Raw genomic sequence first — 25,029 nt, 5'->3', positions numbered from 1 at the left:
CCCTTTGGTGTATAGTTGTATCCCTTGGTTGAGTGTGTGTACATGGAGCGAGAGGTGTTCACGTGAGGTGTGTCAGTTGACGGGTATCAGAGCGTGTGCTAGTGTGTGAAGCAGTTAGTTGTAGTGTGGCTGTGGACGTGGAACGTGGTGTTTAGTATTGTTATTTATGTTGTAGACCGCTATGATCTTTTAGTATTTTATTACTATATATATATATATATATATATATATATATATATATATATATATATATATATATTGTATATTCTTTTTTCCTTTGTTTTTAAACCACTGTGAAAGCCGAGTCCTCTTTCTCCTACAATCAAACTTATCAAAGATATGCAAACGTTCATACCACTTCCATTACTTTTTTCCCTTTCTAAATAGTCAAATAGTTTTGCTCATGAACTTCTTTTAATAGATTTGAACTAAAAAAATTAAAAAAGCAATTACTTCTCTTAATTATTATTTTTTTATAAAGTAATTACTAAAGAATGACATTGTATAAAAATGAAATCCTTTCAAATAAACAAGGCACGAGACACCATTACTTATACAAAGCTTTCATGGCTTTTATTCTTTTGACCGACTAGAGGTAAAAATATCTTATACTGTCTTACAGGAGAGATAAAATAGAACTGATTTTCACAAAACATACTAATGCACCTACTGACATAACATGCTGTTGTTATTTGTTTTATTAAAACAAACCTTTTTTTTCATCAAAACCCGAACAGGCCAGCAAAGAGTATCCTATGTTCGTATTTTGCGTTTGTATATATATATATATATATATATATATATATATATATATATATATATATATATATATATATATATATATATGTATATATATGGGGGGGGGGGGCTTTAAAAAGAATTTCGGGGTGGCCCTTTTTATAGTTCCGCCACTGAATCGGAGTCAATGGTCTGAATGGTGCATTACAAGTTTAACTATACATAATTTATAAAAATGTATCATTACATTAAACTTGATTAAACAGATCATGTATTTAGCGTTTAGCGTTAAAAATACTTATAGAAGATATTACTTTAACATTTAATTCAAAACGTTATAATATTTTGATAATTTTACAAAATATGACTCGTAATAAAAAGAAAAATCAATATATGCATCAAAACATACGCAAGAATAGCAACTTTAGCCTTGTCTCCTTGATAAACATGTAGTTTTAATTACGCTTTGTTGCTGTTCGTATAAATAGAATCGGGAAAACCAAAGATTACTACATTTGTTTAATGCATCTCTCGAGAATTAAATATAAAATATATAGTTTAACCAGTGACTGCCCACTGGATACATTATAATATATAGTTTAACCCTCACCACCCACCCCACCCCCTCACCCCCACCCCCTCACGGATAATTTAATTGTTGTCCCAACCACCGCAGTTTCTTAATGCGACAGGTACATTTCTGGACAAAATCTTCTACTAGTGAGGATGTTGTCTAGTTTATACCACCGGTTATTCGATCAAAATATTTTTAACAGCCTAAAATATTCCCTACTTAATTGTTTGTTTTCTATTACAAGTTTGTATCTTAATAAATAAACCGGGAGTGATCTCCCCTACACTTTCTCGAATATTCTTATATAACTTGGAATATAGACATGATTTTTGATTACTTAAACTTTTAAAACTAGAATCTCATAGAAAAAAGAATTGCGCAACAAGCGAACACCAAATAAAAATTAGTATAATAGTGCGCAATATTATTAGTACTTTATAAATTTACATGCGATTTTGAGAAATCGGAAATAGCGTAACTTAGTACTTCCGGTCAACGGAAATTACTCAAAATTTGAAAGAAGGTAAAGAATTAAATCTTTTACTTACATATGAAATTTTTTTTATCTATCTGAAACAGTACTCAAGTTATAGGTTTTTGCAAAATTCAAAGTAGAAAAAGTACCACTTCCGGCTATCGGAAATCGCTCAAAAGTTGATACGGATCTACGATTTTGATAAAATACTTATATATGAAATTTCATCAACCTAGCTGTAACGGTGCTCAAGTCATCGTGTTTACACACAGACACACACAGACAGACACACAGACATACGGACGAGATTGCAAAATTATGTTTTTCCGCATCAGTGAGGTGAAAAATGTCGAGATTTGTAAAAATCTCGATTTTTTTTTTGCACGATTACAATACTTTATACTTCGTTTATACACTGGCAAACTGGCACTATGTTTCACAAGTATTGTGAGATCATAAGTATAAGAAAGAAACATGTTTCCATACCTGCAAACAAGATAATTTTAAGACGTACAGAACTTCAGATCAATATCTTGTCACAACTAATAACTAGTTATGGTAGTCTACTAAACAAAATAATCGACACGGACTATAGGTCGGCCATATTGGTTTGCTTTAAACTAAAACGGTCGCAAACTAGAACAGTGTTTCTTCCAGACTTTTTTCTCAGGTGGGGGGGGGGGGCACTTGACATTTGGGGGGGGGGGGGGACGGACACTGTTAAAAATATTTTTTTTCTATATAAATTTCATTTTGTTCCGGGGTGGGGGGTAGACTCTCTTCGAAGAGATGCCTGGAAGAAACTCTAAGCAATTATTAGCGTTTGAATGTATAAATACGCTATTGTGTGGGGGTCTTAGCTAATCTAAATTTAACACTGATTTTTAGAAATATTTTACTTATTTGTTAGATTAATGAAATCATTATACGATTTAATTTTAGGAAAGCTTTTGTTTACCAGTTAGTCTGAAATATTCATTGCGTAAAATTCCGAAAATAAAGTAGATAGATGTTGCCTACTATGTATAGATATATACTTTCAAATTTGCAGGCAAAACTATTACTTTAGACCAAAAATAAACATGTTAAACTTGAATAAAATGTGTGACCTTCCCTGTGCTGTAACCTAGGAAAAATAATTTTTGTTGATGAACTGTCTAAATATTATCTGCCCCTCTTCACTTATTTTTTTTTTTAAATTTGCTTAAATCAATCAAACCCAAGGCATAAATATTGAACACTTTTATTAGAAACTGTTAAGAAATTTAATTTACTCACGTTCCTGTAGCGATATATCTTTAGTTAGATAGCTTTAGCATGGTTGTATCCACAGGTCTTGAATGTCATTTCAGCAGGCTCACTATTTATACAAAACATTTAGTAAATTTTTTAACGTATACTTTTGAAGACAACTCGACATATACATATATGTTTATATTTTCCATGTAATACGGAGAGGAACCTTTTCTTTGAGTTCTTTTACTTCCTTGTATACAGAGTATTGTGGGAAATCGTTCGGAAATTAAAGATCGATGTTCTGACAAACGTTTCATACAACCTGAATCGAAAAACTTAGTTTTGCAATCTTGTCTGTACGTCAGTGTGTCTCTTTGTCAGTGTATCTCTCTGTCAGTGTATCTCTCTGTCAGTATGTACGTCAACACGATGAATGGGGTACCATTTTAGTTAGTTTGACAAAATATTTTAATTAAATATTATTTTAAATTTGTACTTCTCTATTACCTTTTAAGCGAATTCTGATAACCGGTCGTGGTACTTACTTTACGTTAACTTGATTACTGTTTAAGTTAGGTGCACAACATTTCATATTTTGATATTCGCTGTAAAATTTCATTCAACAATTTAGTTGATTCATATATAATTAAGAGGTGCTTCCATCTGTAACATATTTATCAAAAATGTTCAGCATTTGAAAATTTGTATATTCTAAGAATTTATGTCTAAATGTTCTGGAAGTGCCATATAACCCTAAAGTAATGCTATATAAAACTATATGCATATGAGAAAATATAGTCACAAAGTCATAAAAAAACACTATTTTTTCTATGACATCTGTTTTTATAACACCGCACGCACTTAAATATGTAAGCGGCATCTTGATATGCATCCTGTGCATATATATATATATATATATATATATATATATATATATATATATATATATATATATATATGTGTGTGTGTGTGTGTGTGTGTGTGTGTGTGTGTGTGTGTGTGTGTGTGTCTGTGTGTGTGTGTGTTAAGGGTTCGTCGAGAAAGATTTTAGATCCCACTTCTAACTGACGTGTTGTTTGCACAATCTTCGACTACCTGCAGACCTAGATAATGGGCCTTGTCATTTACGGTATCAGCTTTATCAGTAAATCAATACTGGGCAACTAAGCCAAAATACTTTTCCCCAACCAACCTTCTATGTTACGTTTCTTCTTCGAACTAACTAAAATACCTACACCTTATATTACAGAATTTCAATTTAATTAAAGTTCCTCTAGCTCAAAGTAAGTTATTTTAACAGTCGTTATGTATTAACAGATAAAGTTTAACTTATTTAGAATATAAAGATACACTTTTTTTACCGTGAAATTGTATTGCTAACTTCAAACACTGTTTTTCTGATCACATTATACACGCGCGCATATATAAATATTATATTAGAATACATATAGGATAAGAATAAAGTAGAATTTTATGAATAGTTAGAAAACGTATTTTTAAAGGTTATTTTGATTATTCAGATGTCTTCAAGAACAGAAGCCCGCAAAGCAAGACAACTGAGTATTGTACAGAATCCAATGACATATTTCGCTGAAGAAAAAGAGAACCTTGAAAATTACTTGAACAAATTTGCACAAAAGGTAAAACTAGCCCAGGTAATTAATCTTGTTATCTATTAAACCCATTCTCATCTTGTTATTCATTTTTTGCTTTGCAGATCATAAGTGAAGCTAATCAATGGATAGAAAACTCTATCGGAAGGGAAATAACATTCAATCACATTATGAGTCGACTGCAAGAAGGAACTGAGTTTTTTCTTCCGCGCTGTACAAAATTTCAGGTATATTTTAAAATCAATTGCAGGGAACGTGCGATGATGAATGTAAAGTCTGGGAGCAGAATGGCGGGGAGGAGTGCTTACAAGATGCCCATGTCTAATTATAATACAGTATTAAACTTTTCCTGTTTTCTCCGTGGATTAGAGTAGCCTTTGGAGTAAAACGATGTTTTAGTAGAAATTCGTAAGAAAATATACAATAAAGATTATTTCATCTGGAAATGTTTTAAAATAAAAAGATAACCATGTAAAGCAGGGGTCTCCAAACTACGGCCCGCGGGCCGCATGCGGCCCGCAAGGTCCTCACATCCGGCCCGCGGAATCTTTTTGTCCAAGGAAAAAATGTCTGTTAGAGATGGTTGAGGAACTTTGCCCAGAAAATTCAAAACAATTTGAAAATGTAGCTGTGGGTGCAAATAACTTTGCCCACCGTGTTGCAGACATTGGTAAAAATATCGTGAATCAAATAGCGAAAAATGAAAGCACGTTTCACTATTTTTTAATTGCAATGGATGATTCGCTGGACAGCTGTTCCACCTCTCAACTGCTCGTGTTCATTAGGGGTGTGGTTGAAGACTTGAACATAACACAAGAGATGGCTTCCCTACATAATATGTATGGCACTGTTACCGGAGAGGACATATTCAATGAGTTAAAGAAAACATTTTCTGATTATAACTTGGACTGGACTAACCTCAGTTACCTGACTGTTGATGGGAAAAAGTACATTAGTAGCATAAAGAAAGGTTTGGTTGGACAAGCGAATGAGAAAAATATTCTACAAACAATGCTGCTGCACTCTATTATTCATCAGCAAGCTTTGATTGTTAAATATATGGACATTAGCAGTATACTTAAACCTGTGGTGAAGATGGCGAATTTAATAAGGTCAGATGGGCTCAACCATAGATATAGGATACGTCAAGAATAATTTGAGAGCAAACTTGGACCTCGAGTGTGTTGTCGGCCCCCCGACAGTGTTTCTTTCCGATTTTTTTCTCTGGGGGAGGGGGGGGGCGGCACTTGAAATTTGTATATATTTCTATATAAATTATATTTTGTTGGGGGGGGGGGGGGCGGTAGACACCGATAATATGCCTTGAAGAAACTTTGGCCCCGAACTGATATTTGATAGTCAATGCGGCCCTCGGTCTGAAAAGTTTGGAGACCCCTGATGTAAAGTATCAACTATTAAAGTACTGTAGCGCACAAATTATTTAACTTTTTTATTATAGCAGAGCACCAGTTTTTTTATTATTTTTAGATTATAGAAGCGCACACTCGAGTGTGTGAAGTCAATATAATTCCATGTATTGTATCAATCATAATTCAACCTTTGTATTAATAACCAGTTTCAAGCCGTCTTTTAAGCTACTGTTAAAAGTGACTGGATTTTTTATTCAACTGTTGTATCACTACAATAACAGTTTATGTAGACCAGGAAGTGCCTTATATTTCATTGTATCGTGGCTTATAAGATTTGATTTAGGTCTATTGTTGTGATGTTTATTAAATCACCGAATCTGTATTGTGAGGTTTTTCAATAACGATTGACTTCAAGCAAATACTGGAGGCAACATATACAATGTAGCCTAAAATGTGTAAAAGCTAGAAAAGTAATCGTCGATTTACGACATATGATAACGATATTTCTAGCCTTCGAAATAATAATCAGAATCGCGTAGGTTGTAAATTGTGACAATTAAATATTGGTTTGATAGTATAATTTAATTATCTCCAACTGAATACATTTTTGCTGTGGTTAGTTCAAATGAATACTGCAGTTATATATGTGCAGATAGTAGTAACTTACCTTAGACAGTGACGGCAGTTACATGAAAGTGGATATAATACCCATTTTAGTTGTTTCATTCAATAAACACTCAAATTTAAATTAGAATCTAATTAAATCATTTATGTATAAAAACTGGCTACGACTGCAGATTAGTTTTTTCTTTTTATAAAATATTGAAACGTTTACTATTGCATGTAGAAAAACAATAAGCCCGTGTCAAACTTTACAATTATTACTTATCCACTAATAACTGATCGCAGCGTATGCTATTTATAGTGCACTGGCAAACTGACATCACCCGGATGTAGGTCAGGTTTGACGTCAGAGAACAACTGTGTATGGCCGTGTTGAAATGTTTTGTAGATCCAATAAAGTCTATTCCAACATAGCTATAAATTATGATTCGCCGTGTAAATTTTGCAAGCTTACTTTAGATTATTTCAGCATGAAAGTGACTTCACTAAATACGTTTGGTGTCAGTTAGGCCGCACTTACCTTGATCGTTTGCTAGAGAAAACAATAGACTCAAAACTTTCAGCATTTGTACCGTAATATATAAGTACCTAATAATTTATAACTGATTAGATTACATAAACTATATATAAAGGCGTTGCGATCTATTTAGGTGCCAAGGACGAACTATCAATTTTGCGCCCCATTATCAAATTAGACCTATATATATATTATTCGCGTTGGTGAAAATGCACCCACAGCCTTATTTGGAAAGGTCGGTGCGCTTTTTAACTAGTGTTTCTTCCCAAAAAAAATTTCCTGGTGGGGGGGGGGGGGGAGACTTAAAATTTTCGGGGTGGGGGGGGGAGACGAGGGTACGGACTAAAATTTCAGGGGGGGGGGGGTCGACACTTTTAAAAGTATATATTTTCAATATAAATTCCTGTTTAGTCGGGGGCGGTAGACTTTCTTCAGGGGGAAAGTGGGTACTTCCTGGTCTACATAAACTGTTATTGTAGTTTTGTAATAATAATAATTGAATATTTTATTGTCATCGGAAAAAAGCTTCCCTTAAAAATTTCAGCGCGCTAGGTAACTGGGAAGTGCCCGAAATTTCGATCGCAAGATTATATGGAAAAACAAACAGACGCAAAAGCAAGTTAAAGAAAACGTGGGAAAATGTTTTTAAAATTATACGGTATACATGTTGTCGCCTATCCAAATTTATTGTGTTAAATCACAATCTTCAGTTATAGCACTAGTAAATCAATACTATAAATTGCTTGCTTAAACTTTGATGAAACCGAGAACAAAACGTTTATGGAAGATCTTGTACAGATCTTGTTTAACTGAAAATTGTTGCTAGTGTGTTATTAACAGAAAAATAAGTTTCATTAGTTATTTTACATGTGTTCTGTATTATTATAAAAAATAAACTTGTTTGCATTATGAAATTTTAAACATTTATTTTCTTACTTGTTACTGGGACTACAATTTAAAGGCTTTACGACGTATGTCACATATAACAATTGTTTTAGTTATAAATATAAATAACCAAATACAATACCTCTCTTTTATGTGTTCCGTTTATGTTTAATTATTTTAACCGAGCTGCAAATAAATATTAAGTAACATTAGCACATAACAGCGAGGACTGATACAATTCAACAAATGTATTCCGATTTGAGCATCGGCAAAACCTAAAGTATTATATGGCCTTATACTGCGGTAACTAAATAAGTAGTCAGAATAATTATTTTATGACGCATTTGAAAATAAACATCACCAATTATTCTCAATTACACATTTAGTGAAATCGTGTCTACACTTTACACCACGCCGACCATTATCTAAGATTACTTTTTTACTTGTTCATTGTAGAAAAACCTTTTTTTGCATTTTAGTAATGACCAGTGTGAGAAAAGACCTCCATGCATACTATTGTTGCCATTATAAACAAATAACCTATTATTTTAATATTTTTTTTCAAAATAATAAAGTATGAGTTTACTTTTAAAATTGAATAATTGGTACTTATCGCAGTTATCAGGATAATGTCCCTAGCATGAATTCTTTTACAGGCCATTAAAATAATACCTTGCGAAATAGAACTAGTTGTTTTTTTTTTACTTTTTTATCTAATAAGTAATTAAATTGTTACATATTTATTGTTACTCTATGGTCATAACAATAATAGAAGTAATAAAAATTCATTTTTTTTAAAACCAAAACAATATTTTTTTAACAGTAGGCCTACCTTTAGCGATACAATTTAACAATCGTGGCCTCTTTATTAGATATGAATAATAATATGTTTTTAACATTTTAAATGCATGATTTAAATAAATGAAATAAATAGTTTTCCAAAACAATGTTTGCTCTTTGAAAGACATTGCAATCGAAATCAATTCTACGATGAATCAAAGATAACTAAACAATTTAAAAAAAACGCACATTAAAATTATGAATAAAAGATAATTAAACAATTAATACAATATTATTATATTATCACCATTAAACATATTTCTAGAACTTATATCAATTCATATAATACACATATAAAATTTATTATTTGAAGCATTTTGTAGTAAACATTTATAAATTATTTTTCAGCAAAGTTTAGCATTGCATTATTAACATCTAAATTACTATACTTTTCCACAGAAAATGTATGAGATAAAATCTTACTTTGACATTAGCTAAAATAACTAATTTAATAGATAGCAGAAATAATAAAAACATTTAAACATAAATTCATTTAATGTAATATTTTAATTCATTATAATACGAAATAACAGTCGGGCAAATTAAAAATTGATTAATATTGTATAGACTTTTAAATATTTTTACACTGTACTGTTAGAGATAAAACAATTTTTCTCTGGATTTATAAAGAGTTCGATCGACCTCTTTAAAGATTTAAAATAAGCGTCTCAATCGAAAGTAATAGCATATGAACAGGTAATTATATAAAATTAGAGATGTCAGTTTTTGAAATGTAACAGTCAAAGATTGCCAAACAAAACCATAAACAGAAACACGCCTTGACCTACAGCTGTGTGTAGCTGGGTCCTGCTACATCCAGTATCTCGTGGCTTGATGTCAACATCCCTTTACTTTCTTCCTTGTGGAGCTTCTGTTCTAAAAGTCTCTGCTCTAGTACATGTCTTTCTATCTCCATTCTTAATTTCTCTTCTCTTTCTCTCATTCTCTGTTCGTGCTTTTGTTTCTTCAATTGTATTTCCACATCATGTTTCTCTGTTCTTTGCTTTAGTTTTTCTTCTTTCTCTCTCATCCTTAACTTGCTTATTTCCAACTCCACTTTTTCTTTTTCCAATTTTGTCCTCCGTTCTTCTACTTCCAGTTCATCAACGTCACCAAACCTTCGTCTTTTATTCAAGTTTCTACATCCGTGTCTAACCTGTATAGATGGATGAGATTTTCTTTTCCATTCTGTGTCAGCGTAATCCGCTATCTGAGGCCTGTGAGTGTTGGATAGATAAAAATGTTTATTTTAATTTATGAGAGAAAAAAAAACCTTGCTATGGAACTTTTTTTTAATGACCAGCGATAATATATAATTGAAAAATACACATTATCACCCTTAAATGTTTAACGCATTATTATAAACAAATTTGTGTTCAATTTCCTTAAAATAAAATACCAGTCAAGTCTCATAGAGTGGGAGCCTTTGATGTAAATTATGAACTGTCTGACAAATCTAATTATTATCCCAGATAAAAATTAAAATAAAATTACTGAGGTTGCATCTCGATGTTCTGGTTTCGGATTCTGTCTGTGGCTTCTTTTTGAGCTTGGACATCTGTACCTATATGTGAAAAAAAATGTATGTAATTAACAAAAGTAAAGACATTCTCACTGGGTTTGTTTATAGACAAACCGAGTATTGTTTATACATTCTTTTTATACGCTGGGTATAATGAGAAGCATATCGAGATTTTATTGATTGAACAGACATTTCATCATCATAACAAAAAAGACACTTAGATTATTTTGTTAAAGTTAACCTTTATTGTGTTAAACGCGTTCGTTATTTTCAGCCTTCAATAATTATCTCTTAAAAATGCTAAACGTCATTTTATTTTCAAAGTTTGCATTTTCTTCGTACTGTTAAGCTATTGAAGTATGTTGAAATCAAAATAGGAATTATCTCTGTCCTGTTTGCTAAGTATTACTAGTGTTGTGCATTTCGACTAATTTGTCACTCACGAAGGGTTGTTAGTGTATTGTCCTTATAGTGCACACATCATGGAATTGACCTAGTAGGTCTAATAAAATGTTACCGCTATTTCAGACCGTGGTGTATTTTATCCATCATACAATAACAACTAGTCAACTCAAAACATAGCTGCAAGTACTCACACAATTATCATTTTTAATACAATGGATGAATTGTAGATATAATATTATACTTACCGTAATACATTTCCTGGATTAGCTCTTGATTCTCGTTGAAATTTGCTGTAACAGTAATATAAGTAAAGACGATAATTATAAAACAGAATACAATTTATTTGATATACATCAAGTGAAACATGTGCGTTGGGTTAACCAGGTTAAGAAAAGAGGATGTCAGCTTGGGCATGTTCATGTTGACTGGGGCATACAGGATGTTGGCTAGGGAATAGATTATTTTTGCTAGGTCATTGGAGATATTAACTTGGGCATGGAAGATGTTGGCATATAGGATGTTTATAAGGCATAATGGACTTTGGCTATTGCACAGGGAATGTTGGGTATATTTGTATAGTTAATGTTGACTATGTTTTAGATGATACTAGTGAGGATAATATTCAACAAAATATCAAAGTGCATTTTTTATGCGCTAGATCTTATTCCATTTTCACTCCGTTTGTCAAAAAGTGTAGTAATAATACCGTATAAATTTGTTACATTTTACATATCAAACTGTCTTGTTATCCGAAAAATGACTTTGGATCTATACTGTTTATTTCTAATGTATTTAAAGAAATTTTCGACTTTGGTTCATTACAGGTTTATTTTCAACTCTAAACAGTTTTCATTTAAAAATATAATTTTATTGAACAAATCCACATCTTGCTTTACCTTCAACGTGCAAGTTTGAAGATGCTACACCATCATCCATATTTTGTTCATTGTGACTTTCCGTCGATTCCTGGTTACCTATTGAGAATAGCGAGAAATAAAATATTTTTTTCAATTACATGTTCAACAAGCATATTTGTTTAACAATAACCACCTATAAACATTATTTTTACTATAGTTAAAAAACATACCGTATTCTATGGCATCTCTTTCTTCTTCTGCTACATTTGCAGCTACATTGACACCTAAATATACATATTATAAAACATGTGTTTTATTCCATTATCAAGGTTTAGGTCTTTAATAAAGCAACAAAAATAATTAAAGTCAAACATATATCAACATATTTCCGATTGTTAAATTGTCTGATGTTTAAAGCTTTATCTCAACAAAATGTTACCTTCACTATTGAGGGAGGAAGACGGCTGAAAACTGCCGCTACTTGTTCCATCAACCACATCTGTGACTTGGTCTGGCTCTGTTGTATTCCCAGTGTTTAATTCAGACTCAAAAAGTTCCTTAAAGTCTACAAAATCTTCAGGACAAATATCAAATATTCTTCTAGTAAAACCAGAAAGTCTACTGCCATGAGGGTCTCTCCTTGCCCTTTTCATGTCTTGTCTAGCCAAAGATTTCATCCTCTGATATTGTTCTTTCACTTTCTGTAGGTCACGTGACGGGTATTTTGCTCTATGTTCTTGTGTGAGGTCATCCCAGGCTTGTTTTACTTTTTTCTTACATTCGCTGGTTCGTCCTTTACATTCTATCTCTCTCTTGTTTCTCTCTATCAGTGAGAGAAGTTCGTTTTTTTCTTCGTCTTTCCAGTTCTCTGTTCGTGTTTTTTTACGTTCAACTGGCGGGTCTAGTTCAGCTGTAGAGAGAAGACCAATAATGTTTTAAAATTATGTTTACATTTTTTGTTTTATAAACAAATGCATTGTAAAGAGTCAATGTATTTAAAGCGATATTATTTAAAATGAGCTTATAATTATCAGCTTAAAACGAAGATGTAAATCTGGAAAATAGACAATTACATACATATTTCTTGAAACATAAATAAAACATTAATATGTTCAGAATATAATTGTGACGTTTATATGTAAAGATAGTGGCGAAAGGGTTGGGTTTGTAAAAGAAATAGTAATCATCACTACTCTTATGTTTGGAAAAATTGAAATTGACACCGTGCAAAAATATGTTAAAACTTGAATTCTTTTGATGCAAAACCTTAAACAAAATCAAAAAAGCAACAGTAGTAATCACATGTAAATAAGTGGTAAATATTTTGTCGTTGGGCTGTCCTTCGACTCAAAAATAGGCTACCGACAAGAACCTTTCACATAAGTTGGTCTTGGTCGATAGTTTAAAACTGTATATAGTGTAACACGATCTTACCGTGTCGCCCACTTAATCTCTCTCCCCAAGTCGTGTCTGCTGGGACTTCGTGTGCTGCTTATTTAGACCTAACACATCCGACTAAAAGCTAAATTGTTAAGTTTTTTTTATCTAGCGATCTGGTATTCTTATACAATCTGATATGACTGTTTCGGATAAATGTATTTTTCGTGTTATCTTTTACATGGCTTTTTGTGTTCTGCTTCATGAAAAAGAGCTGTTTTTTTTCTAATATATGAAAACTTAAAATAAAGTTAACACAGCCTAACAGTATGACGCTGCGATGAAGAGTTTTCTTTTTAGCCTGCCTTTTTTATGCCTGCCTATGTCATTGTATCTCTCTATTTTCTCAAGGTACTATATATAGCTTTCGCTTACTGCATTTAATATGGTAATGGTTTTGATTCGTAATTGAATGTCAATAGCCGTGGACACGCTTTTTTTTCTCCTGCATTGTTATGTGAATGTCCATTTCTCATGGTTAAGATTGAGGCCAGTAATATAAAGTGAAACTAAACGATCGAGACCAGTAATCAATGACATACAATTACGTATGGCATGTTTTGAAGTTATGAGACAGTCTCGAAGCAAACAATTTAATAAAATATTTTAAAAAATCATGGGGAAAAAAGGAAGATAACGGTCAAGGCGCTTTCCCAGATATAAAGTAAAGAATATAAATCTCGTAAGTCAAGATTAGAGACTAAACCTCTTCTTAAATTAGGACGCTCATAAAACATTGTACCCTAAACCTACAGTCCATTCATATTTATATACAATTGTGCAAATCTTTTTATCCACGTAGCTAGTCTGTCCATTTAATTTTAATTTAAAGTATAATACTAGTGCACAGTGTATTTTTCATTGAACTCCGCTTGTTCGCGCGTTTGGTATTTAAATTCTGTTTACAATTTTTTTATACATAAAACTTAATGTATATTTGATTTTTTTTAATCAACTAACATAACCTAAATAACGTTTCATCAAGATAATTCTTACCACGGTGACACATTCATATACAGCCTAGGTCTATTTGTTTCACTCACATAGAAAAACTTTACCTTGTAAACTACTGCTGATCCGATCCAAAAGTTTTTCTGCGTTCTCTGCAAGTGTTGTAAATTTTGCATTCTTTAAAGATTCTATACACACATGTAGTGAAAGCAAATGTTCGGGTCGATTCTGAAATAGACATTTTGAGAACATCAACAAAATAATTTTATTTTTTACTTAATGTAATATTTAATACAATAGTTATTCGTTAGATTTAATGATAGTAAAGAGAAATGAGAAATAAAATATCTCTTGCTATTTAACTTTGCATTAATAGTATAAGCTCTTTTAATGCCCTACATTAATAAGTAATCAGGGAGCCACAATTATATTTTAAAACAATTCGTTTTGAAACAATAATCAGTTCACAGATGCTTTCACTATATACAATCTGATTATCATGGGACCAGGGCATTACCCAACATCTTCAATTACCTCCCAGAATTCTCCTTGTCCTTCCTCGGGAGCAAAGACCGCCTGTAAAATACATATGTACATTAAATACACCCCCCTCACCCCCTTATGAATTGCGTCGTCTGTCAATTCCCCCCCCCCCCCTTTGTGGAAACCATGTTCTTGTTTGAGAAGATTGGTAAAGCGACAAATATTTGGAATGTCAACAGGCGACCCCCGCAAAGCTTTTCTATGACAACCTTCAAGGCTCGGGTTGAAGATTTGTGCCACTTTTGATGCAACATTTTAATGTTATTTTCTAACCTTCATAATGATACGCCAGTGTTGAGCGTCACAGTTAACCAAAATGTGCAGACCTAGCTCAATCTCCTGTTGTCTTGTCCAGCATGATTGTAACAAAATAGATTGTAGATGGAACAAACAATGTTCAGGGAATTCTGCTCTAAACATTTCTTGTTGACTTAGTCTTTGTAGGTGGCACAACGTATTGCAGATACTGTCAATAGAAATGTGTTAGATAAAGATGTGAAAATTCAGATAGAGCTTTAGAAAGTTTTTTTCTCTTTTGACAAGTTATGATTCAATGTATAGTGTTACGGGTCAGTTGTAGGTTAGATAGAAATAGGTTAGAATAATCTAGAACTAGGGGAGAGTGCGCAAGTGAGTTGACTTTACCCTAGAGTATTGTTAACCCTGATGTGTTTATGTATTGCTATCCCAAGGTCGAATGCGGTATAAAAGCTGGAATGAACGATTTGTAAGGAGTTAGTTGGTAGCGGTTATGGCGAGGGTTACTCTGTAATGTGAAGAATTATGACCAAATAAAAGTATTGAAGATAGCCACAAATCGCTTTCTGAGTTGAAACAAACCAGAATGCAATAAGTTGTACAAAGGAGATGAATTTAATAAAGCAGTATATTACATGATTTAAAGAAAAACGTTAAAAGTACTTTTCAAAATATACACGGTGATCTTCCTTTAGCGATAAATCAAAGAAACAAAACAAAGGTAACTACACTGCTACCGAACTTCTATTACAAAAAATGTATTTTTAAAAAAGCTAATTAAATCCGGGCTGTTTTAATTATAGTAAAAATAAAGACTAAGATTTAGGAAAGATTGTTTTTTAGCATTAACCATGTTTATTTATTGACAATCAACACCAGGCTTACACTAACTTTAAAGTACTGAACTATTCACATCATATTACATATTTGCCACATTTTACAACAATAGTTAATAAAATTAAGAGAGTTAATTTTATAAATATAACTTGCATTAATAAATTAATCAGATTCTTACAAACATGTGTTTGTTATGTTATATGTATTGAGTGCATCTAAGGATAAGTGGAAACAACTCAGTTCCTACTTTGTTACTAAAGTGGAGCATTGCTTTTAAAACACATCTTTATTTGTTGTTTAAAATTACCCAAGTCTCCCCTCGTTTTCCCCACAGTAGATTTGAAACGTAACTTGACCAAGATGTAATGACGTCACTAATCTTTCTTTTAGCTCGTGTATCTTGTCATGGTACTCCAATAAATTTTCAGCGTGGTGGACGTCAGTTATCATTGATATGATCACAAACATCACAAGACCTACATCTAACATAAATGACGACATTGAGAATCAAAATATTTAAGATTTAAAAATCAATAACTTGTATTTTATTTTACTTTAGTGACAGTAAGACAACAGCTAACTTCCCCACTTCTAACAATAAAATACCGTCGTTTGTTCTGGATAAATCAGAGCTCCAGTTCTTTAACACAGTTTTTAATTCTTCTTCATTGAAACATTGTTGGTCGACTTCTGAGTCAAACATTTTCACCAGAAAAACAAGAAATTTGAAGGTCTGAAAAATATAACCAACGTATAATATTTAACTTACAACTATCAACAGTCATGAGTAAAATAATGAATACAATCAAGTGAAAGTTTTTCTTACTTGTTGTACAGTAAGACACGTGAGCTTAGAAGTCCTTAATGTCAAGTCCTTTAGGACATTGCTTCTTTTGATTTCGACCTTTATGACTGTTTGTTCAAACAATTTCATTACATTGTCAATCTTCTTATCAACAACTACAAGATCTGGCACTTTATTTCTGTTCTCAACAAGAGTAAGTGCAAATTCCGCCATTTCAGGCCATCGGCTAAACTCTGTTAAAAGTATTGCACTCGCTTTACTGTTGTATAAAATTTGATCAATTATCTGTCCAGTATACGAATCTATTACTGAACAACTTGATAAACTGGTCACGTCTAAAATAGCGAGAGCTGATTTTGTTATAGCATTTTTGTTCCATTTAGAAAATAAATATTTTACTTTAGAAAAAGGCACGCCTATTTCTTCTAGCCTTTGCTTCAGTCGTTCTTCTCTTTCAGTTCTAACACCTTCATATTCACAGTCTTCTAAAACTTTCATATCACTTTCATTGTTTTCTTCCTCGTCTTCGTCGTCTATCTTTTCTTCTTTCTCATCGAAAATAGAATAATAAAATAATAATATAATAAATACATGTTAATGAAAGCATAAATATTCTGTGTTAATTATCTTTACAATTTAAATTATGAAAAATTAAATACTACCCAACAGTGGCGTATCCAGGATCGTTTCATGGGGGGGGGTTCAAATTTTCTCAAGCAGTATATATATATATATATATATATATATATATATATATATATATATATATATATATATATATATATATATATATATATATATATATATATATATATATATATATATATATATATATATATATATATATATATATATATATATATATATACTAGCAATCGGTACCCGTTACACGTGAATTATAGGCCTATATATTTTTAATGTTATACATATTTGGAAATAATAAGTTAAGAAATATGTATTGATCAAAATTCAACACTACACGTTGAGATATTAGTGACAAAACAAAGAAATAATAGCTAAAAATCCGGCACATTTAAATAAACAAAGGCTACCAATATCCTAATAAAATTTTATAAAATAGTTATTGGTCAAAACGCAATGTGCTTTACTACACATTGAACAATGTTAGTGATAAAACAAAGAAATAACTAAATAGCCAAAAATCCGACACATTTAAAAATAACATAGACTACCAATACGTATTTGAAAAATTAAAACCAAAATTTTATAAATTTTTATTCAACAGAACACCATATTAAATGCATACACTGATTTAAAGACTTATCTGATTCCGTTAAAAACCTGGATATTCAATGGTCATTATGTTATTTTTACTTTCTCGTATATACAAAGAATAGAGAAAGTATTGTAATCGTGCAAAAAAATCGAGGTTTTTACAAATCTCGACGTTTTACACCTCACTGATACGGAAAAACTTAATTTTGCAATCTTGTCCGTATGTCTGTGTGTCTGTCTGTCTGTCTGTCTGTCTGTGTGTAAAAACGATTACTTGAGTACCGTTACAGTTAGGTTGATGAAATTTCATATATAAGTATTTTATCAAAATCGAAGATCCGTATCAACTTTTGAGCGATTTCCGATAACCGGAAGTAGTACTTTTCCTACTTTAAATTTTTCGAAAGCCTATAAATTGAGTACTATTTCAGATAGATAAATGAAATTTCACAGGTAAGTAAAAGATCTAATTCTCTACCTTCTATCAAATTTTGAGTAATTTCCGTTGACCGGAAGTACTAATTTACACTATTTCCGATTTCTCAAAAAAACGCACGTAAATTTATAAAGTACTAATAATATCCCGCACTATTATGCACATTTTGTTTTGGCGTTCGCTTGGGCGCAATTCTTTTTTCTATGAGATTCTATTCTATTTTTACAAGTTTAAGTAATAAAAAATCATGTCTACATTCCAAGTTATATAAGAATATTCGAGAAAGTTTAGGGCAGACCACTCCCGGTTTATTTTAAAAGTAATTTGTATTAGTTTGACCAATTAAATTGTATATACTTCATAGCGTATGTCTTGATAAGTATATCTATAGATTTAGATCTAGATCAAATTTGAATGAAATAGCTCCTTTCTTTATATTCTAAAATCGGAAGATTCTCATATAAAAAACAAATTGAAAAACAAATCAATTTGAGTTTGGTGTCTCGAACCCGTACCACCCGCATGGTATCAAGTACACTATCATCTCAGCTTTTTAGAAACGCTTTAATTGATGAAGAATAAAAGATGTAGTATATAAACTCAACTTATGCGAATAAGCCTACTCTTTCGAAAGTTTTATCCCAAATGAGCCGATTCCATAGCTAAACAAACAAATACTTCTATAAAATAATTTAGGCCTGAATAGTTTAATATAGAAATTTAGTATTTAAATAAATTCTAGAGTAGATAGAGTCTAAATCTAGAATCTAGATCTATATAGATATATATACTAGCTGTATTTCATTGCTTCGCTATGATGTAAAATAAATTGAAAGTAGCACTCTGAAGAAATAAGAAAAAAACACAATGTAGGCCGACTAAACAAAACAAGTTATCACTCTAAACAAAAATACAAACAAAATATACACACAATACAACCAAAAACAATTAACGCCACATAATCTGTTTTGTAATCCTTGTAAAAAACAATTTGGCATAATGATTCCTAGAATATTAATTAAGATAAGCGAACAAGGGGAAATAATCACTCTCTTAATATAACTATGTATATTTCCACAAATGTAATTGTAAATGTCAAAACAGATCAATAATTAATTTAGTATTTAATATAGTAGTTTAACACTATTTATTTTTACAAATATATACTGTCTCTAGTCAGAATTAAATATATTATTATCATAAATGCTAAAATATGTGTTGGCGTGAAATCAAACTTTTCTATCTAAACGAAAAACTAAATCTAATAGGTGGAACATTCTGTATAATAGCTTAAATAAAACTAAATTATTGATCTTGCAGTTCCGATCACCAATTTTTATAATTAGCTTCTGTTTTTTTGTGTTCTTTAAAGATCATTTTTTAACTTAAGGATATGGTATGGATTAGATCAGCGCGAGTCGCATGCGGCTCTTTTGATGTCAAGAATCGGCTCTTCAGCTACATGCACAAATATTAATTATTTTATTTTATTTTCAAAACTCAAAAAAAAATTGTTCTGCAACATTCGGTGATGAACGATATAGTAATAAACATAAACTATAAATACTCGCTATTCTATTAGAAAATTTAGTTATTCCCTATTTCAATGTACTTTCTATTACATTGTCCATCCCGAATCGAAACAATCTACATCATTGTGGATGTTTCAAAGAAACTTAACGAGCTAAATGTAAACCTTCAAGGAAAGGAAAACCCAGCCTCAGACTTGCTTGAAAAAGTGGATTGTATCGAAAGAAAGCAATTAATTATTTAATTTTGATAGATTAAAAAATATTATGATGAAACCAATGCTTTTTTTAACATGAAGGATGCATTCACTGAGATTTGCGAAATTCAAAACAAACGTACTTCGACGTTCATAGTAGATCCTCTCAACACAAAAACAAATGATATCAACTGAGATCAACATTGAGTCATTTAACATTTATGCTGGTTCCTTTCAAATGCACTTCCTGGATTTGAAAACCAAACATTGTTGGAGTGGTATTTCACGGAACTCAAGAGCAAATTAGAAGATTTGGAAGTCCAGAAAAACATGCACGTTACGCTGCACAACTCGACAGCTCTAAGATAAATGCCTCGAGTTGAGGCATTATTGCATGACGCACGAAATAGTCTCCCAGGATACTACAGTGAGGTTAAAAAAGTTAGCATTTGGAGTGCTGACGATCTTCGGGTCACTGTATGCATGCGAGCAAGCGTTTTCATGCATGAATATAATAAAAAGTAAAGAAGCCAACCAGTGTTTTTTCCGGGTATTCCTTGGGAATGGCTCCCCCCACAACCCCGAAGAGAGTCAACCACACTTCTCCTCCCCACCCCCCTCCCCCCACCCCCGGGACGAAATGGAATTTATATTGTAAATATATACTTATAACAGTGTCCGCCCCCTAACACACACAACTAACACACACACACACACCCACCCACACACCCACACACACATATATATATATATATATATATATATATATATATATATATATATATATATATATATATATATATATATATATATATATATATATGTATATGTAGGCCTATATATATATATATATATATATATATATATATATATATATATATATATATATATATATATGTGTATATATATATATATATATATATATATATATATATATATATATATATATATATATATATATATATATATATATATATATATATATATATATATATATATATATATATATATATATATATAAATATTGAAATTAAAATTGTTTGTGGCCCTTTAAAAACTGGGAAATTTTGTAAATTGTAACTTATGGCTTCCGTCTCAAAAGGTTGCCGACCCCTGGGTTATATCACTGTTTATCACACACCTCTTTACTGGTAATTGCAAAAACAATATTTTCAGTGTTTTACCTGTTTCAAAAGCTATTATTCCGGCGGCATGGTACTTTGGAAACTCATTTCGCGTTTTCCCAAATGTACTTAACAGATCAGTTCTCGCTGGGTTGGGGGTGGGGGTCTCAATTTCATTCACAACTGTCCAGCCACTTTAGGTAAATTATCCTATCCAGCGTATACCTAGGTGTGACATTAATGTCGCTCTACACAATTGTGGTGGGGGGGGGGGGGGTAATAACCACTCAAAGTGAACATAGCGTCAGTTTTTAGAGGACGGTTCTAAACATACATACGCAATTTTACTTATATATTGATTCAGAAATTGATTTAAATAAGCAACAGTGGTATTATTGGTATTATAACAGTAAACATTTTTTACAGAGGGGTCCAGGGGGTGAGCGTTGTAACCCCCCCCCCCCTACCTCCCCCCCCCCCCCTGCGTACGCCACTTCTACCCAGTGCGTTAATTTTGCGTTAACGTTATGGTAAAAGGTGTGGTTTATGCAATAAAACATTAATTTTATGTAATGATTTCGTTTTAGTCTGTATTATTTTGTTCTTATTGTATTTGACCTGCACCTCTCAAATACTGTTGACCACAAATACAATAAAATACATAGACTTATGGCTGAAGACGGTCGTGTTGGGTACGACGAGAATTTACTTTTTATAAAAGAAAATTCTTTAAAAGTGAATGCAAACACACATTTACATTATTTTAAAATATCTAAAATGACTATTTAAAAAACTACAGTAATTGTAATAGAGATATGATCGGCTTTGTTTTCTTGTTTTCTTTGTTTTCTTTCCATGTTTTATCAGAGGCCTACAGTTAAATATCAAGAGGTATCTCGACACCAATCACAAATACAAGAAAGAAGAACTATTTGTTTACCTATATATGAAACGGTATCAGCTAATGTCTCCGCCGCTTCTATTCCATCTTTGTCGTCGTGTGTTTTTAATTTACGTAGTGTCGTTAACAACAGTCTTTGTTTCTGTAGATAAAAGATGGTGGATTTGTAAGTATTTTGTAGTATTTAGGAACAACATAATTTTAGAAGCAAAAGAATTACCTTCATTGTGTGTCGATTGTTTGACGTCGTCACCAGCTTATCTAGTTGGTTTAATATGACTGGTACATGTTGTGTACACTGCCAAATTTTTACGATGTAGTTTAAAAAGAAATCATGCCTTACATAGCTTGGTACCACACCTGACTTGTGTAAAACTCGTAGAGCGTCTAAGTGCCTGTTCGATAAAACAGTCACACCAGTACCGTCATTTATGTGAGATAAAAATGTAAATTGAGTTACTAAAACATATATGTTTAAAAACTGTAAAATCTTAGCATATATTAGAAAAAAAATATTTTATTACCTGGAAGCTAAGAGATGAAAACATAATTAGAGTATCTTTCATGCATCTTTACGGACGAAATTAAACAAAAAAAAAGTAATAATTCATTCAAGAAAATGCATTCTTCAATCATCCATCGCCACCCCCCCCCCCCCCCGACCCCAGCCTGAACGTTTAGTGCATCCACCCTCCCACCACACACACACACACACACACCGTAGGAAATGGTCTGAGATAAACCTTTAACAAAATGATACGATTATATCTCAAAAAATTATATAAAACTAAAAAAAAGTTTCGTGTTCATTTTTTTAATTAGTGTTAAAACTAACTTTAAAAACCGTTTTAAGTATTTATTACAATAGTATTAGTATACGAAATACGCATGGTTAAATTCTAGTAAAATATCTACAACTTTGGGAATGTGTAATCATGTTCTATCTTTTACCTATAATTCATTACATGTTTCAATTACTATTTAAACATTTACAAAACCTCACATTACTTCTTACATGGCATTTCGGAAGGGAACTAACAAGATAAAGGGTAAAAATATGTTTCCGTTTTTACATAGTTTAAATATTTAAATTACTCTAAAATAAGCACAGTCACTATAACATACCTGCATTTATTGCGAAAACGTGACTCTGAGATAAACGGTAAGTATGTGAAGTGTTTGTCAGTGTGCAGCCACCAAGAAAAATCAGTAGGCCAAGACCGAGGTAAAACCGTGTTATACCCAGACGGTGTCATGAGGACAACACAAAGTCCTATGACATCGAGTGCCGCTGTTGGCAAAAATAAAATAAAAATATGTTATTGTTGTTTTAAGAATTAATTTTATCTTGTTTAGCAGTGACATTATAAATTGGCTTGTCCATTTCATTACTCGAGTAAATTCCTACTTGGTTTATCGTGTAACTATAAATCGTTATATACAGATTACTGCTGTAATCAATTACCAGAATCAATGCTAGAAGTATAACAAGTACTTTACTTGATTACACCAAAAAAAACGGAAGTAGCATATAGACTGATTTTAAAGAAAATTAGTATTAGAACAGTCTTCTATTTCCAAGGTTTTAAAAGTGCACAATCTGAATGGTAGAAAGATATATACACCTCACCTCTCCCCCCCCCCCCCCCACACACACACACACTTCCCCCAATCAACCGGACTGGCGGATATATCGAGGTAGCGTGCTCTCATCGCCAGGGGTCAATTTTGTGTCGTGGAAAGTTTTGGAATGATAGATCAGTATGAGTATTACAGAGAACCTTTCGTCGTTTCTATTTCTCTCCATGGGTGGCTACAATCTGAACTTTTGACTTCGCAGCTAAGGGGTCGTCCATAAATGACGTCACACTCGTAGGGGGGAGGGGAGGTCCGTAATTTTGTGACGGTGTGTGATGAGGGGGAGGGGGGGGGGGGTTCAGATGGTGCGACGTCACACTTTTGCAATATAAAAAAGCACTGTTAGAAAACGAATGTTAGACGTTATTTTGCGTTTTAGAAAACTGTTTTAATAAAATGTAATAACAATTGATTAAAATACTCTATTTTGACAAGAGTTCAGACAAGATTTTGGAAAAATATAGCTGTTTAAAAAAATTCACTTGCAATTTTGAGTGTGGTTGTAGGCTGAGGTGTGACGTCATGGGGGGGGGGTCTGACTTTTTGTGACAACGTGTGATGGAGGGGAGGGGGGGGGGAGGTAAAAATCGTCAAAAAAGCGTGACGTCATTTATGGATGACCCCAAAGGGTGGAGCACAGTAAACTAAGCAGTCAAGAGAAACCGAGTTTGCACAACTTATTTTAGTCTAGTTCTTAGGCCATTTTATTTTCTCCATGTAATTACTATATATGCAATTAATGTTCATGTCTTTGAAGCTGTGTTTAAACCATCAAATAAATTATTATTACTATTTTAAATGTTTAAAACAATTGAATTAATTAAAAAAAACTGTTTGAGGACTGCCATAGATATAGATGTTTGAAAGGGAAGAATGTTTGATTTGATGTGTCTCATTATAATAACATAACTTTTCCGGTTGCTTAAAATGTGTATCATTTTAATTCTCATAAATCTCAAATTTATTTCAGCTGTACTTAAAAACCCAAATTCCCCACCAGTAGCGGAACTAGAAAAAATGGGCCACCCCGTAAAAAAATTTGTTTGCCCCCCCCCCCCCCATATAATATGTATATATATAATATATATATATATATATATATATATATATATATATATATATATATATATATATATATATATATATATATATATATATATGGTGACCCGTCAAAAGAGCGCACGACAAAAGAGCGCCGACATAAGAGCGCAGACAAAAGAGCGCCGACATAAGAGCGTCGACATAATAGCGCACCAATTTGCCGACAAAAGAGCGCCGACATAAGAGCGCAAACTAAAGATCGAAAAACCATATTTAATAAATAGGAACAAGAAAATTAACACAGATCAGAGGTCATCGTTTGAAGTTAACCCTTTATTGTTTCATTAAAAAAACTAATTCTTCAGTTTCTTTAATTAAAAAACTGATATAATCAACATGAAGTCGAATTATTCAAAACGCAACCTAGTAACACATACAAA

At 32.1% G+C, this 25,029-nt stretch overlaps 1 protein-coding gene and 2 long non-coding RNA genes across 3 annotated transcripts; 1 reads left to right on the top strand and 2 right to left on the bottom strand.

Moving 5' to 3' along the window:
- The first annotated feature begins 4,208 nt into the window (after window positions 1-4,208).
- LOC131929387 (uncharacterized) lies at window positions 4,209-4,794 on the top strand. The gene is made up of 3 exons (XR_009383961.1): window positions 4,209-4,306; window positions 4,544-4,663; window positions 4,741-4,794. It is a non-coding gene; the product is annotated as an uncharacterized LOC131929387 (long non-coding RNA).
- A 4,456-nt stretch (window positions 4,795-9,250) lies between these two features.
- Window positions 9,251-15,032, bottom strand: LOC131929381 (calponin homology domain-containing protein DDB_G0272472-like). Its single transcript, XM_059285543.1, has 8 exons — window positions 14,861-15,032; window positions 14,152-14,272; window positions 12,096-12,566; window positions 11,887-11,940; window positions 11,696-11,773; window positions 11,045-11,089; window positions 10,367-10,436; window positions 9,251-10,089 (listed from the first exon to the last, which is right to left on the bottom strand). The coding sequence occupies exons 1-8, from the start codon at window positions 15,005-15,007 to the stop codon at window positions 9,657-9,659; spliced, it is 1,419 nt and encodes a 472-aa protein (XP_059141526.1). The 5' UTR covers window positions 15,008-15,032; the 3' UTR covers window positions 9,251-9,656.
- Window positions 15,033-16,067: 1,035 nt separating this feature from the next.
- LOC131929395 (uncharacterized) lies at window positions 16,068-16,585 on the bottom strand. The gene is made up of 3 exons (XR_009383963.1): window positions 16,509-16,585; window positions 16,289-16,415; window positions 16,068-16,164 (listed from the first exon to the last, which is right to left on the bottom strand). It is a non-coding gene; the product is annotated as an uncharacterized LOC131929395 (long non-coding RNA).
- Between the last annotated feature and the right edge of the window lie 8,444 nt (window positions 16,586-25,029).

Source organism: Physella acuta, unplaced genomic scaffold (assembly GCF_028476545.2).
Source record: "Physella acuta isolate Inbredline_101_S28 unplaced genomic scaffold, ASM2847654v3 ptg000094l, whole genome shotgun sequence".
Classification (NCBI taxonomy): domain Eukaryota; kingdom Metazoa; phylum Mollusca; class Gastropoda; family Physidae; genus Physella; species Physella acuta.
This window is presented reverse-complemented; position numbering and strand designations above follow the sequence as displayed.